Here is a 13,089-nt window from a genome sequence, read left to right on the forward strand (position 1 = left end):
ACTTTCAAGGTAAAATCAAGAACATGTCCATCAGTGACATGGTTTACAGTGCTACATCAAATTTAATATCCAAAGGTTGGAATACTTGTATTTTATAAGAAGGAAGGAAAATTGCACCAAAGTCTGGCCATTTGTAAAATTATTACTAGCATGACCAATATTACTATCTGAATAGGTTTGCATTGCTAGTCTTTGTTTGTGCTGCCCTTTTGCAAACTGTGTAGATAAGAGTTTTTTGTTATATACCACTTTCTATTTTGGGCATCAAATAATCTGACAGCACTGTACATTTCTCCCTCCTTCTCAGCCATTGTTGTTATTTGTAACGTTGTTACATGTCACTAGGTGGTTCAAGTTACAAAGGGGAGTCAGTGATGTGCAGTAAATGCACAGACAGAACAATGCATAAAAAGTGATATGATTCATTCATATTCATATTGCATGTCTGTGATATGGTTTTTAGGCCAGCATGTTTGTCCTGTTTACATCCAACTTCACTTTGTGACATGAACAAACTAGTGCCTCAGTGGTTACTCTATCATGAGTGATTGTGTGTGTGACAACTTCCCATTTACGGTTGTTTATTCACACTTCTCTCACTCTTACAAGTGCTGACCCATTACAATCACTAAACAGCTAGATATTGAAGACTAAAGACAGAAGTTTCATGCACTGCAAGCCCCCAATGGTTTGATTATTATTTCCTAATTAATGTGAAGGAAAACTTGAAAGACATGCTTATGTTAAAATAAATATATCTATACAAGTAGCTAGTCATGTCTCTCGCTGTATTGGTTTACACTCTTATGGATGCAAGAAAGAAACATATTCGAATGGTTCGAACCTAGGTGCTTTTTAAAAGAAGGAATAATTAAACATTATTTTTGGCCAAATTTTGACAGCATCATTAAAAATATTGCAAAGGCAAGTGTTACCACTACTGCTTTTACTGCTATTTTATAATTTCAGAACTAAATTGATGTTGCTTCAACTGATAAAACCATGACTGGTACCACATAATTTTACTGCTGCTGTTTCTATTACTGTTTGTACACTTATTTGCCTTTTCAGCTCTTCTTCTGCTCATTCCAGGATTTATGTTTTTTGAATGAGAAAAAAAACACTTAGTACTTCATTAAATGTCCTTCAGTCCTAAGTTGTATATTTATAGCATACATTACTGCAATTGCTTATTACGGGTATTTTACAGTCTCTTCCCAGCATTGTACAAACTGTAAATCCCAAAAATTCTATTGCAGAATTATACTCCAGAATGACCAATGGCTACAGGTTTCCAGATACCAGCAAGTGCATTTCAGTATGAAGTTGATTATCTGGCTGTCCTGGAAGGCCATTTGTTGGACATTTTTCTCTCAACACGCTTGAGAGACTAAAGGACCAGGAATCAATACCTGGCAACAGTTATGCATGGTTAAGAACCCATTTCACATCTGTGCAATTAAATGGCTGGCTCAGCTTGGACTTTTGGACATCACTGTAATGCCCTAATTTCCCCCTTCCAATGGCAATATATCCAAAACTCCAAAATTCCAAAATTGACAAAAGGGTATCAAAGAGTTATCCAGTTATTAGTTAAACCATTAAGACAAACCAGTTATTAGACAAACCATCTTTTTGCCTTTTGCAGTGGCCTTGAAATGAAACATCTGTTCTGTCAGCAGCTATAAACAAAGCAGCATATTTGTTGGATCACCATGAAATTGTATGACAGCATTCATATTGGCATGAGAGTTTGGTGACCACATGACCAGAAGGCCAACAGGGTATCCTCTCTGCTCTTGTCATTGATTAATTTTCTTCATTCTTGCTCCAGTCCTTGCTTTGGTTTTCACCTCATTTGTATGAACTGTACATTGTACACCTCATTTTCCTGTGTATGTAAACCCTGCCTTGTTGCCTGTGTGTTGGCTGGTCATTGTAATCCATGCCTTGTTCGCTATAGCATATGTTTATCCTAGCTACTGTGATTACTAGCCTCCATGTGTTATTCATAGTTCCTGTTTGTCATTGTGTGCTTATTATATATTCCTCGACTCTACGTGTTGGCTCACTAACCCTGGACAAATGACTTTGATTGTGGATTTGCACTTAATAAATCTCACTCTTCTCACCGTATGTGTCCACCTCATGATCACTCCACATTACCCCTTTAATCTGGTTGCTTTCAGGATCTGGAGCACTGAAAATTAATACTAAAATTAATACTACAAAGATCACTAGTTGTTCTGCAGGTGTTCTTTGATATATATATATATATATATATATATATATATATATATATATATATATATATATATATAATTATAAAATTTTTTTTTTTTTTTGGGGGGGGGTGTTCTGGGAAATACAAAAAGAAAAAAAAACATCAATGCATGTATATGCATTTTCCTGTGTATAAATGAGGCAGTTTGTGGTTTTGTTTATAGCTCAGTTGGTCTGATTTATAAGGTCACTTTTTTTGTTTAAGAACATGCTTCTTTGCAATTTTTTGTTTTAAAATAAAATTTTAAGACAGACCTGTAGTATAAAATCTTATATCTCTATAGAATCACTTAAATTTCTAAAAAATAAGATGTGTAAAATTGTGAAAGATCTAGGAGATCCATGAATATGGAGCTTATATGAATCTTCTTCATCTTATATTACTGGTACTGTAATCTTATATTACTGGTACCTCTTCAGGGCTGTGAGTAAGGTCACAACCAAAGCGAGCAGCTACATATAGATGTGCATATCTTAATCCAAACACAGTCAAGATTATTTGTCACTGAGCAATTCATTTGTCTGATTTGCCACTGCATCCTTATACCCAACACGCAGGGTTGAAAACAGCCTTCTAGGAATAAGCACTGCGTTACTTTGTCCTGTACCACTCTCCATGGAGTGTGGGATGGCCCAGGTGAGTGTGGAAATAGAGGCTCTTTGCCGAATCCTCCCTGAGACGGGACACTCCTAGGCTTTGGGCTACAGAGACCAGACACAGCTTGGACCTCATGACTGAGATGGACAAACTTTTCAGCCTCTCGGTTTTGGGCTGCTTCCACCCAGAACAAGGCAACACAGTGTTCTGTGAAAGTCCTCTCTTCCTAAGGGCACCTATCGCCCTCAACAAGCTTCTAATGCTACTACCAGTTTTGGATTTAGTAGCAATATGAAATGAATGCCATGAATTATATGCGTGCATCTTGTATTGAATGACAGTATGAATTTAATTCCAATTTTATATTGAATGCAAGTAAGAAGTGAATTTCAGCCTTTACTGAATGCCAATGCAGAGTTAATTCCAGTTTCCTATTCCACTTTTTTCAATTTTCAATTTTTCAAAAAATCTTTCATTTTTTTTTAAATGTAAATGTTAAATAGGGGCTGGCTTAAGCAGCAGCCCCTGTCTCACTGCATTCCTGAGAGAAGACATCTGTTCTATAATTTCCTATTTTTATGCCACATTGTTTGAAGTAAGTTATATGTTTTGTCCCTCACACAACTTTCAAGACATTTATAGAACAATCCTTTGTGTCAAATAGAATAAACAGCCTTTAATGCAAATATATTGTATATGATCTTGTTAGGGTCTAAGGACACAGTGATTAAAGCAGTTGTGGCAGTCATAAAAATTGAGAAAATAAAATCTGCAGTGCCATTAGTTAACAGAGCATTGGAACATAGAGATGTGGTAAGGCAGGAGCAAATCAGAAGAGCAGGGCTTGGGATAGGTGATTTGTGGAAAGTGTTTACTAAGGCCACATCATCAGAGAGAAGATTAATGATTACTAATTTTATTTGTGAGCAGGAAGAGGAAACAAGACACATAGCAGGAGCTTCACAGGGAAAATGTATGTAGACATAGATAGAAAACTACAGGGAACACAGTGTATTGCCTTAACTACATGGGGCCAGATATGGTGGTGTACTCTGGAAGTAAACAGATCCACCAAAGTGGATTGACGATTAAAGAGGTTTTGTATGTGGTTAGCTTAAACATTAGCTTGGACTGGCATGGGACCTCACTGATTAGCCTTCTTGAGGTGTCGTAGACTTAATTCAGTGAAATACAGATGAAAGAAGGTGCCTACCCAATGGCCCGTGTGAAGAGCTTGTGAGGTAGTGGTGTCTTAAAGGCTTATCATACTTTTCAGTTGGAGTGTGTAGGGTGTAAATAGGATTAGTGGTGAGGTAGTTCAGAACAAATCCTGTCTGACTTTAACTCAAGACATTGTGCTTTAAAAGGAAGGTATCATCAATGGTTATCAATGTCTTCCATCCAGTGGGCATGACTTTGCTTTGAAAAATGCCAATTCAGATGCACTTCAAATTTGTGCTCCCTTTATGAAATCCACAAAAATGTGCATTAACTGAAACGAATTCACTCAGACTGAAAGGAGGAGGATCATGAGTGGTTTTATGACCTTGTTGGTCAAACCTGTTCATGTGAACAATTCAAGTATCTGCTCTATGTTTAAAATATATTTGTAGTACAATTATGTTCTGTTTATTTTGTTAGGACCGTAATAATTTTTTTTTTTAACTTATACAAGCATATTAGTGCTTATAGCATATAATACAAGTATTATTTTTAATAAATGAAGCAAGGACAGTTTGTAGAAGAAACACTAATATTTTCAGAGCCATTTCAGAAAATGGTGGGTACATGTCCCCACTCTGCCCAGTGTAAATTATGCCTATGTTCCATTCTATGTTTCAAAGGCTTCAGAAGAGTCAAAGGTGAAGGGCCAGTATTATATATACACGCACAATACAAAGACATAAAAAACATAAACAGTTGAAGTTAAATTTTATTGTTAGTGCTTATAACAAATTCACCTACTCACTGGACTGCTAAAATGAAGTGTCATGCTCTGTGGGTTTATTTCTCAGCGTTTATGTTTCTTCTCAGGAAAACCAACATATTTGTCTAGTTTAAGGAAAGATCTGACACAAGTCCACACTCTGAAGGAGTGTTTGTAACACATAGTTAATTAAGGATCGTTAATTTTTGGTTTTGATTGTCGAGTAAAAAATCAAAGCACTCAGCAGGAAATGACAGCCAGCATCCAGGGTGGCAGAGAAAATCAGATGGTCTTTATTGACACTAAAAAGATATGCAATAAAGGAGTCATCTCAAAAATAACTAAAAACCTTAAGTCCGGGGTCTTGGAGTTTGTGTCAGAATGACTGAAAATATTAACTTTTAATGCTTTTAATATTTGAAGTTTTATGTATTTTCTTGATTACAGGTTTATATATATATTCTAAATATATGTATGTTTTTGTGTGTGTATGTGTAGGAACCCCAGCATGTCAGTGACCCCACTGAGGCCACTGACTGTCCAGGCGAGGGAAAGGGGGAGGAGAATGTGGAGCTCACAGTTGACTGGACGACCTCAGTGAAAGATTGGGCTGGGGTCATGATCTGCGCACAGAACACGACCGGGCGCATGCTTGTGAGTCCCACCTCTCCTGACCTCTACAGAGCCTACATAATTAATGTTTTACATAAATGACCCCTGCATACTCTCTCTATCTCTTTCTTTCTCTGTATATTTTGGCATTTTTCTTTTGCTTTGACAATGTACACAATTTCTGTAGATTTGCTGGAAAACATCAATACAAACAATACTTTTTTAAATGGACAATGTAATACAATGAAATCTGAATCCTGAAGCTCAGTCTTTTTAATGGCACTGGATAAATAATTTATATACATAAAAATGTTAAGAATGTACAATTAGATTTCCTTGTGATTCTTGTAACATCATAAGTGTGGGCTGTGTGAAGCTCCAAGCTAACCTGATGCCTGCAATGTGGCAAATCAGGCATTTGAACTGTCCTTTCAAGACCTGGCTAGGAAGACTTGCCTGACTTCAGCATTTTGAGACAGAATCAATTAGCTAAAATGTGCCACTTCGTGTTTTTGGACACCAGTCTCAAAATTTCTGTCGTGGTTGGTTCTTCCCTGGCGTCTCTGTCTGCTTAACTACCCTGTGCTGTGGTTCTGCTTGACTTCCATACTGTTTCTTTCCAGGCAAATCTTTGTTTTGTCTTTTTGTTCAGCCCCCTCGTTTGTTTTTTTCTGTCATGTATTAGTTTCAGCTGTTCCTAGTTTCATTCTCGTTTTTCTGTGTATATATAGCTTACATTTTCCTCAGTGTTTTGTTGGTCATTGTACTAAGCATCTAGGTTCTAGCCTCTGTCATGTTTCATTGGTTTGTGTTCTGTTTGTTTATTTCTCAGGGTTTTTTGCTGTTATGTATTCTGGATTTGTTCACAGACCTTTGACTCTGGACTTACTGACCCTAATTTTGCATTTCTCCCTAATAAATCTCACTCTTCTCAGCCTTTACATCCACCTGGCTATCACTCTACACTACAATTTCAACAGTTATATGCCATTACCTGTTCCAGGATGGCTTCCTCACTTGAACCAACCACACCCCATGATTAAAGTCTGTGAGAGGTTTAGTGATGATTTAGGACCGGCAAATGCATTTGGAATCTGGAGGAAGCCATCATGGAGCATTGACATCACAGATTCATGCAAAGGGCCAGTGGCATACAGGACAGTATCATCAGCATATAATTGAATGAAGGCATTGCAGTAAGGGGAATATCATTAATACACTGAAGATCAAAGTTAGAGAACAACACACAATTTCCTAAATGTCAAGGACACTGCGTAGTCCTATGTGAATTTATCCTAACAGGAGTAAAAGAGCAGTATTTTAAGCTTATTTCATGAGTTGTATATATTCTAAAGCATAGTATAAAAAACTTAAATGAGATAATTGAAAAATAACATTAATCAAACTTTCAGATACCTGCAAGTTATTGGTGTTAATTTGGCACCTGGTGCTAATTTCCTTAATTATAATTACTTATAGTCACTTTGGAACGGCTCACCATCTGACAAACCCTATTTGACTGGCAGCCTAACTTTCCAGTTTTCACTGACTTTGCAAGATGGTGAGCCGTTCCAAAGTGACTGAAACCCTCTGGCAGCAGGTTGTCCAGATGAAGGCCAATGGGGTGACCCTATCAGCCATAGCAAGAGAAGTCGGTCGTTTCAAGTCTGTGATTTCTAGAATATTGAATCTTTACAACATCACAAACTCAGTCAAGTCCCCCAAGAAGGCTGGCCGCCCATGAAAGACAGATGCAAGAGAGGACAGGATAATGTGGAGAATCTCCATGGGTAATCAGTTCAACAATGCAGCTGGAATTGCTCGCCGGTTTAGCACTGTATAGGGTAAGGATCTGTCTCGTCACACAGTGTCTCGACGTTTAATTGCATTTGGACTGAAAGCCCACTCTGCAGACCAAACCGCTCATTAGCAGAAAGAATCAAAAGGCTTGACTAACCTTTGCTGTGGAGCATGTTGTGTGGACAGAGAAGTGGTTCAGAGTTCACTTTAGTGATGAAAACAACTTTAATTTATTTGACTCTGATGGGAAACAATATGTTTATTGACAAACGGGAAAGACTGAACCCAAAGTGTGTAAAGAAGTCAGTGAAAGGTGGAGGAGGAAGTGTCATGGTTTGGGGAATGTTTTCGGCAACAGGAGTTGGACCTCTCATACAGCTACATGGCAGAGTGAATGTAAGTGTGTATCAGAACCTTCTTCAACAACACATGGTTCCTTCCTTGTATTCATCACTCAATCAGCCAGCAATTTGCATGCAGGACAATGCCCCCTGTCACACAGCAAAACAGGTAAAGCAGTTCCTGGAAACTGAAAACATTGAACAAATGAAATGGCCAGCCCAGAGTCCTGATCTAACCCCAAGGGAAAACCTCTGGAAAATCCTTGGTGACAAAGTTATGGCCAAGAAACCCACAACAGTCACCGAACTGTGGAAGAGACTGCAAGAAGAGTGGACCAAAAACACACCAGAGCAGTGTGAGAGACTAGTGATGTCCTGTGGCCACAGATGTGCTGAAGTCATTCAAAGCAATGGCCTGTACACTTCCTACTGATTGGTAAATGTTGTAACCTTCAGAAAATTTAGTTGTAATCTTTCTCTGTAGTACATTGTTGTACTCTAATTTTGATCATTGTGTTTTATGTTGAAATACCTTGGTTATTTTGTAAAGCACTGTTCTAGTGGCATGGTATACCCCTAACAAAAATCCTTCAAATGTTGACCAATGAAGATCACTTGATTTTTTCAGAAATAATGTATTCATAAATTGTTCTCTAATTTTGATCTCCAGAGTATAAATCGAGAACAAACTGGGACCCAATATTGATGCTTGTAACCAGATGGGCATGAGAGACAATTTTTCCTAGCTTGACATTTTGTGAGCGTAATGAATGGTAATTTGTGAACCATGCTAAAAGAATGATCGAGGAATCCTGTGCTGCTCAGTCTATTAATTAAAATGACATGATCCACAGAATAAAAACTTTGGCCAGACCAGTAAATATTGCAGCACAATATGAATGATTGGTAGAGAACATCAACCTTCTTAAGGGCACCTTTACAAGACAGTCTATAAACTGCATCACCATAATCAGTCACTTGAACCAGAGTAATTGTGGTGGAATGAGTAAAAGAACATTTTCTGTATAAAAAGCATATCTTTGCAAAGTAATCTAAAATGACTAATATAAATCTAAAATTAGCAATCTAAAAGTACTTTAGATTGTAATTTGTCAGTATGGTTAGAGAAAAATAAAGAACTATCTAACCATATGTCTAGATGTGTATTATATTGGTATCTGTTCCGGGTTGGCTCCCTCACTTTTATTGAATTTAAGATTAGACACAGTTGAGACACTGTTCCAACAGAACCCTATGCTTTTGAGATGTTTAGTGACAGAAAACATAAAGTTTTATTTAAACAATAGGTTAAAATCTTGTTTTTCCTCCACCCACACTTAAGTTGCACATCTTAAGTCACGAGTTGTGCATGTCTGCTGACTCACACTGTGAATTTTTGAAGCCACCAAAATGGCTGAAATGGGAGCTGCCATCTTGTGTGTAAATTCAGCCTTGTGTGTGTTGGAAGGGAGTGACAGAAAGGTCAAGTTAGGGCATCAGGAGCTCTGAGGATGCTCTGTGCGGTAATTCAGGCTTGCTTACCTCTACTGAGTATGTGGAGTATTGTCTGTAGTCCTATTGAGCACATTTGGTAGTGCCTGTAGCTCTACTGAATGGATGCAGAAATATTGTACCTGTAGCTCTACTGATGTCTGTAGCTCTGTCAATCTACTGAATATGTAGCTTTATAGCTCTATTTAGTGTATGTGGTATTGTCTGTAGTGCATGCAGTAAGGTCAGCCCCTGGCTAAAGTGATCATTGCTATGGCTGCTGACGAGGGGATGTGGGAATCATATGGTGCATTACTTCTTTAGAAAGGAAGTTCATGTTTAAATAGGTCAGAACTCAGAATGATTTTCCTTCTATCATTTGTCAGTATAAGAAGGAGTAGTATTCCACAGCAGGGTGTGATGGTGTGAAATAAGAGGTCAGAGGTCCAGAACGAGCTGTTACAGAACTTTACATATGTACAGGGATGCAAAGTGTATCGTTTGTTATTCAATATCATGATACTGGCCTCTGTGATACTGATATATAACACATCACACTGCTCCAACCAAACTTTTCCATTGATCACACTGGTGATACCAACTCAGTTGGCTGCATCAACACATGATTTGTTTACACTCCCTTTTTTTTTGGTACAGAAATTGCCCCCTTGCCTACTGATGAATAGCTTCTTTTGGCTCAGTGTGGCACCCTGCCTGTACCCTGCTTCATTTGTAGTTGGAATATGGTAACAGTCTCTGGATAGGAATCTGAGTTGAGTCCCTCTTAGAAATGTTTAGTTGTTTTGTTATTTATAATTGATTTTCTAACATGAAGTCTTGATTGCAAAGATATGGAACAGTGCTTGAAACCTAATTTTAAATTTACCCTGGTCAAGAATAAGAAAATGCTGGTTGGACAATGCAGCATGTACAAAAAGCTAAAAACTTGTTAATGCTTAAAATATTGAGCTTACAAAAAAATATATTAGCTATTGATATAGTTGACTACAGGCTGTCAAGTTGTTGTCTACACCAACCTTTTTGTGTGTGGTGTAGTTTTGCCAGATTACAACATTGCGAAAGCAACTGTTCTCCAAGCTTATGAACAAGTGCTGAAAGCAGACAGAATTTCAGACACTTAAAGGAAAACCCCAGACATTCATGGAATTTGCCAGGGAAAAAAGCTATCTTATTAGAAAAGTGGTGTGTTGCTTGTAAAATTACCACATGTGACCAATTTACAGAGCTCATTCTGGTTGAAGAATTCCTGTGCACCTCCAGTTTTAAGATAATTTTTTAACAATTTGTACTTGTTCACTTTAACTATAGTTGTCTGAAATTGTATACATAGCACAATGATCATTCAGGACACTTGGGACAAGACATCCATTCACACCCAGGCTTATTTTTCCATCATTTAGGTTCCATTTAAGCTCATCTAATACAGAAGAAAATGTAAAAAAAACCCCAAAAAAAACAAAAACCAAATTTTTTTTTTTTAAGGTTTATAATGTGTATTTTGATGCTGGAGATTGATTTTCAGTCATGCTCTACATTTACTGATTCAACAGTCTTGTCTAATAAGGTGAACACCTTTGAGCACATATATGAAATTATTTAGGAGCTACGCAGCATTTTCCACTGGTGCCCAAAAACCTCTCCAAATGCACACACAGTCATCAGTCCCTATACATCTAGTTTGCAAGATTTCTTTGCCAAAACATCACAACAATGTTCAACAACTTACTTTTTAGTAATTACAATATTAGCTTCATTATTGCTTCATTGTTAAAAGCTAAACAATATTAGCTTCATTTATATTAGGCTAAAAGGTTATGCTCTGGAAAATACTGTAATACTGTAAATGCTGTAGTATACTTTCTCATTTATATTTATAATTTGTTGCAGGATTCCAAATTTTTCCAGCATTGAATTGAAACATCCAGTGATTTGCAATACAAACATAGCAGTCCATGCTAGAAGCCAAGAAGTTGGAGAGAGAATTGAGTAGCTTTGTGTAGTGTATGATCCATACTCATTTAACTTGTGATGGAAATGTTTTCATTTACCACAAAAAATCAGCAAATATCAATTGGGGAGTGAGAGATATCCAGTATTTTTAATAATCTGCTATGACTTTAAAAGTTTTGTAGTGCACCCAAGGCTTTAGCAAAAAGTCAGTTAAGAAAAGTCTGAGTCGAGAGTCTTTCAAAATAAATCATATTTGTGACTGGAGATCAATTCACTGACTCGAGTCACCATATCTGGTATATATCTGATGATGAGAGTGCAGGTGGGATGAGAGCAGGTAGGGAGAAAATGACTGAACCAGTGAAGAAAAATGTCCTACTTTAAACCACAAAGTCTAACAGAGAACCCATGCTGGAGGGGCATTTACACAGCCTAATGATGATTATGTACTAGCATCATTTCTTCCTGTATGATTGTGAGCATCCTACCCATTAACACGCACTGTAGGTGAATATCTCTGTCTGGTTTAAATCAGTACTCTTGGTTTAATTCACAATGCTCACATGATCCAACAAGTGTAAGACATTTTAATAGAAATAATCATATTTAATATCCATATTTAATGTATTTTTATTAATAATACAAATGAGTAAATATGGATATTATAATACGTATAATATGTCATATATTTATATTTAATATCCAGAATATTTAACTATGGCACATCAAAGGCACATCAATGTGCAGATGCACATCTTTAGTGTCTTCATTTAGCCCTCTCTCACATCACATGGGCTACATTTATACATAGCCTGATAGACTGCTCCAATTGAGGCCATTCCAAATACAGTATCTATCCTATTGAACAAGGTGGGTAATCCTGTAAATAATCTGTTAAATGGATGAATAGTCATGTAAATGCCTGTAAGTGATTACATTCCAAATCTAAAACTATGAATACATTCTGCACATGTGCATGAAGTTTATGTTCAACATTGTGAGTTCTGGGAACTGGTTTACAGAAGAGGCACAATTTATGCTTCAAACTTTAAAAGATTTAAAAAAAAACAGCAAGACAGCCATGCATTTTGCAATAATGAGCTGTTTAGACAAGCAAATGAAAGACATTGGGTTTACAGAAGCTATAGTTCAAATAAAAATATATGTTGCAGAATGTTGCAGGACATGACATCAATCTCTGTGACATCAAGTACATGTACATTTTCCTTAGTCTTCAATAATTTTAAGGTAAAAACACAAGCGTGCCACCCGAAAACTCAAGTAACAATGTTTTTTTCCTTCTTCTGATTGATATGACGGCCATCTTACTATGATTGCTGAGTAGAGTGCATAGAAATGGCTCAGTCTTAATTTATAATCAGAATGAATTCAATCAGGTTAGCAAAAATCTTTGCCTGTAAACCTAGCCAATGATCTTGTATGAACTGGTCAGAGTCAAAAGTTGCAGAGTGGCTCTAAGCTGTTGCAGTGTTTGTTGTCTAGAGGTAAAATCATGATATATATACATGAAAACTTGTAGCATCTTTAAAAGTCATCTATCTTTAGAATAAAACATATCTAACTACTTCAACAACATAAATGGGACAGGAAAATTCAGGATTTTTGTTGCTATTTTCCTGAGATCAGATTATCATAGCAGCATGTGTTTCTTGATTACATTTCAACTCAGGGTATGATGAACAGAAGGTGAGCATGTTGTTCAGAGTTCAGTTTTGACTGCTGAGATGGCAGAATGTGTCTCCTAGTCCACACTGGTTGTGGTATAAATACAGAGATACATCTAGGCACTTTGCCATGTATTTGTTCAGCATACAAGCAGCTATACAATTAGCATCACTGAATGTTTGCAATTATTTGTTTGCATATCGTTTTTTCTGCATGTTAATGTCTGTATATATGTGTATGCACATGCATGTGAGCAGTATACTGCAAGATAATAGGGGAGAGTCTCTAATCTGTTGTCGCAGCCCATATCACTGACCTCTGCAATACACATGCACACACACTCCATGAATACTCACACGTGCACCTATCCTCCCATCTAC

At 37.0% G+C, this 13,089-nt stretch overlaps 1 protein-coding gene across 1 annotated transcript in view; it reads left to right on the forward strand.

Annotated features, from left to right (window-relative positions):
- Window positions 1–13,089, forward strand: part of LOC113576346 (calcium-activated potassium channel subunit alpha-1a-like) — a 47,894-nt gene that overhangs the window by 4,918 nt on the left and 29,887 nt on the right. Inside the window, exon 2 of the mRNA XM_081697611.1 lies at window positions 5,307–5,462. Coding sequence (XP_081553737.1) covers window positions 5,307–5,462 — 156 coding nt within the window. The remainder of the gene's footprint in view (window positions 1–5,306; window positions 5,463–13,089) is intronic.

Source organism: Electrophorus electricus, chromosome 15 (genome assembly GCF_041902795.1).
Source record: "Electrophorus electricus isolate QZ-2024a chromosome 15, ASM4190279v1, whole genome shotgun sequence".
NCBI classification, from domain to species: Eukaryota; Metazoa; Chordata; class Actinopteri; order Gymnotiformes; family Gymnotidae; genus Electrophorus; species Electrophorus electricus.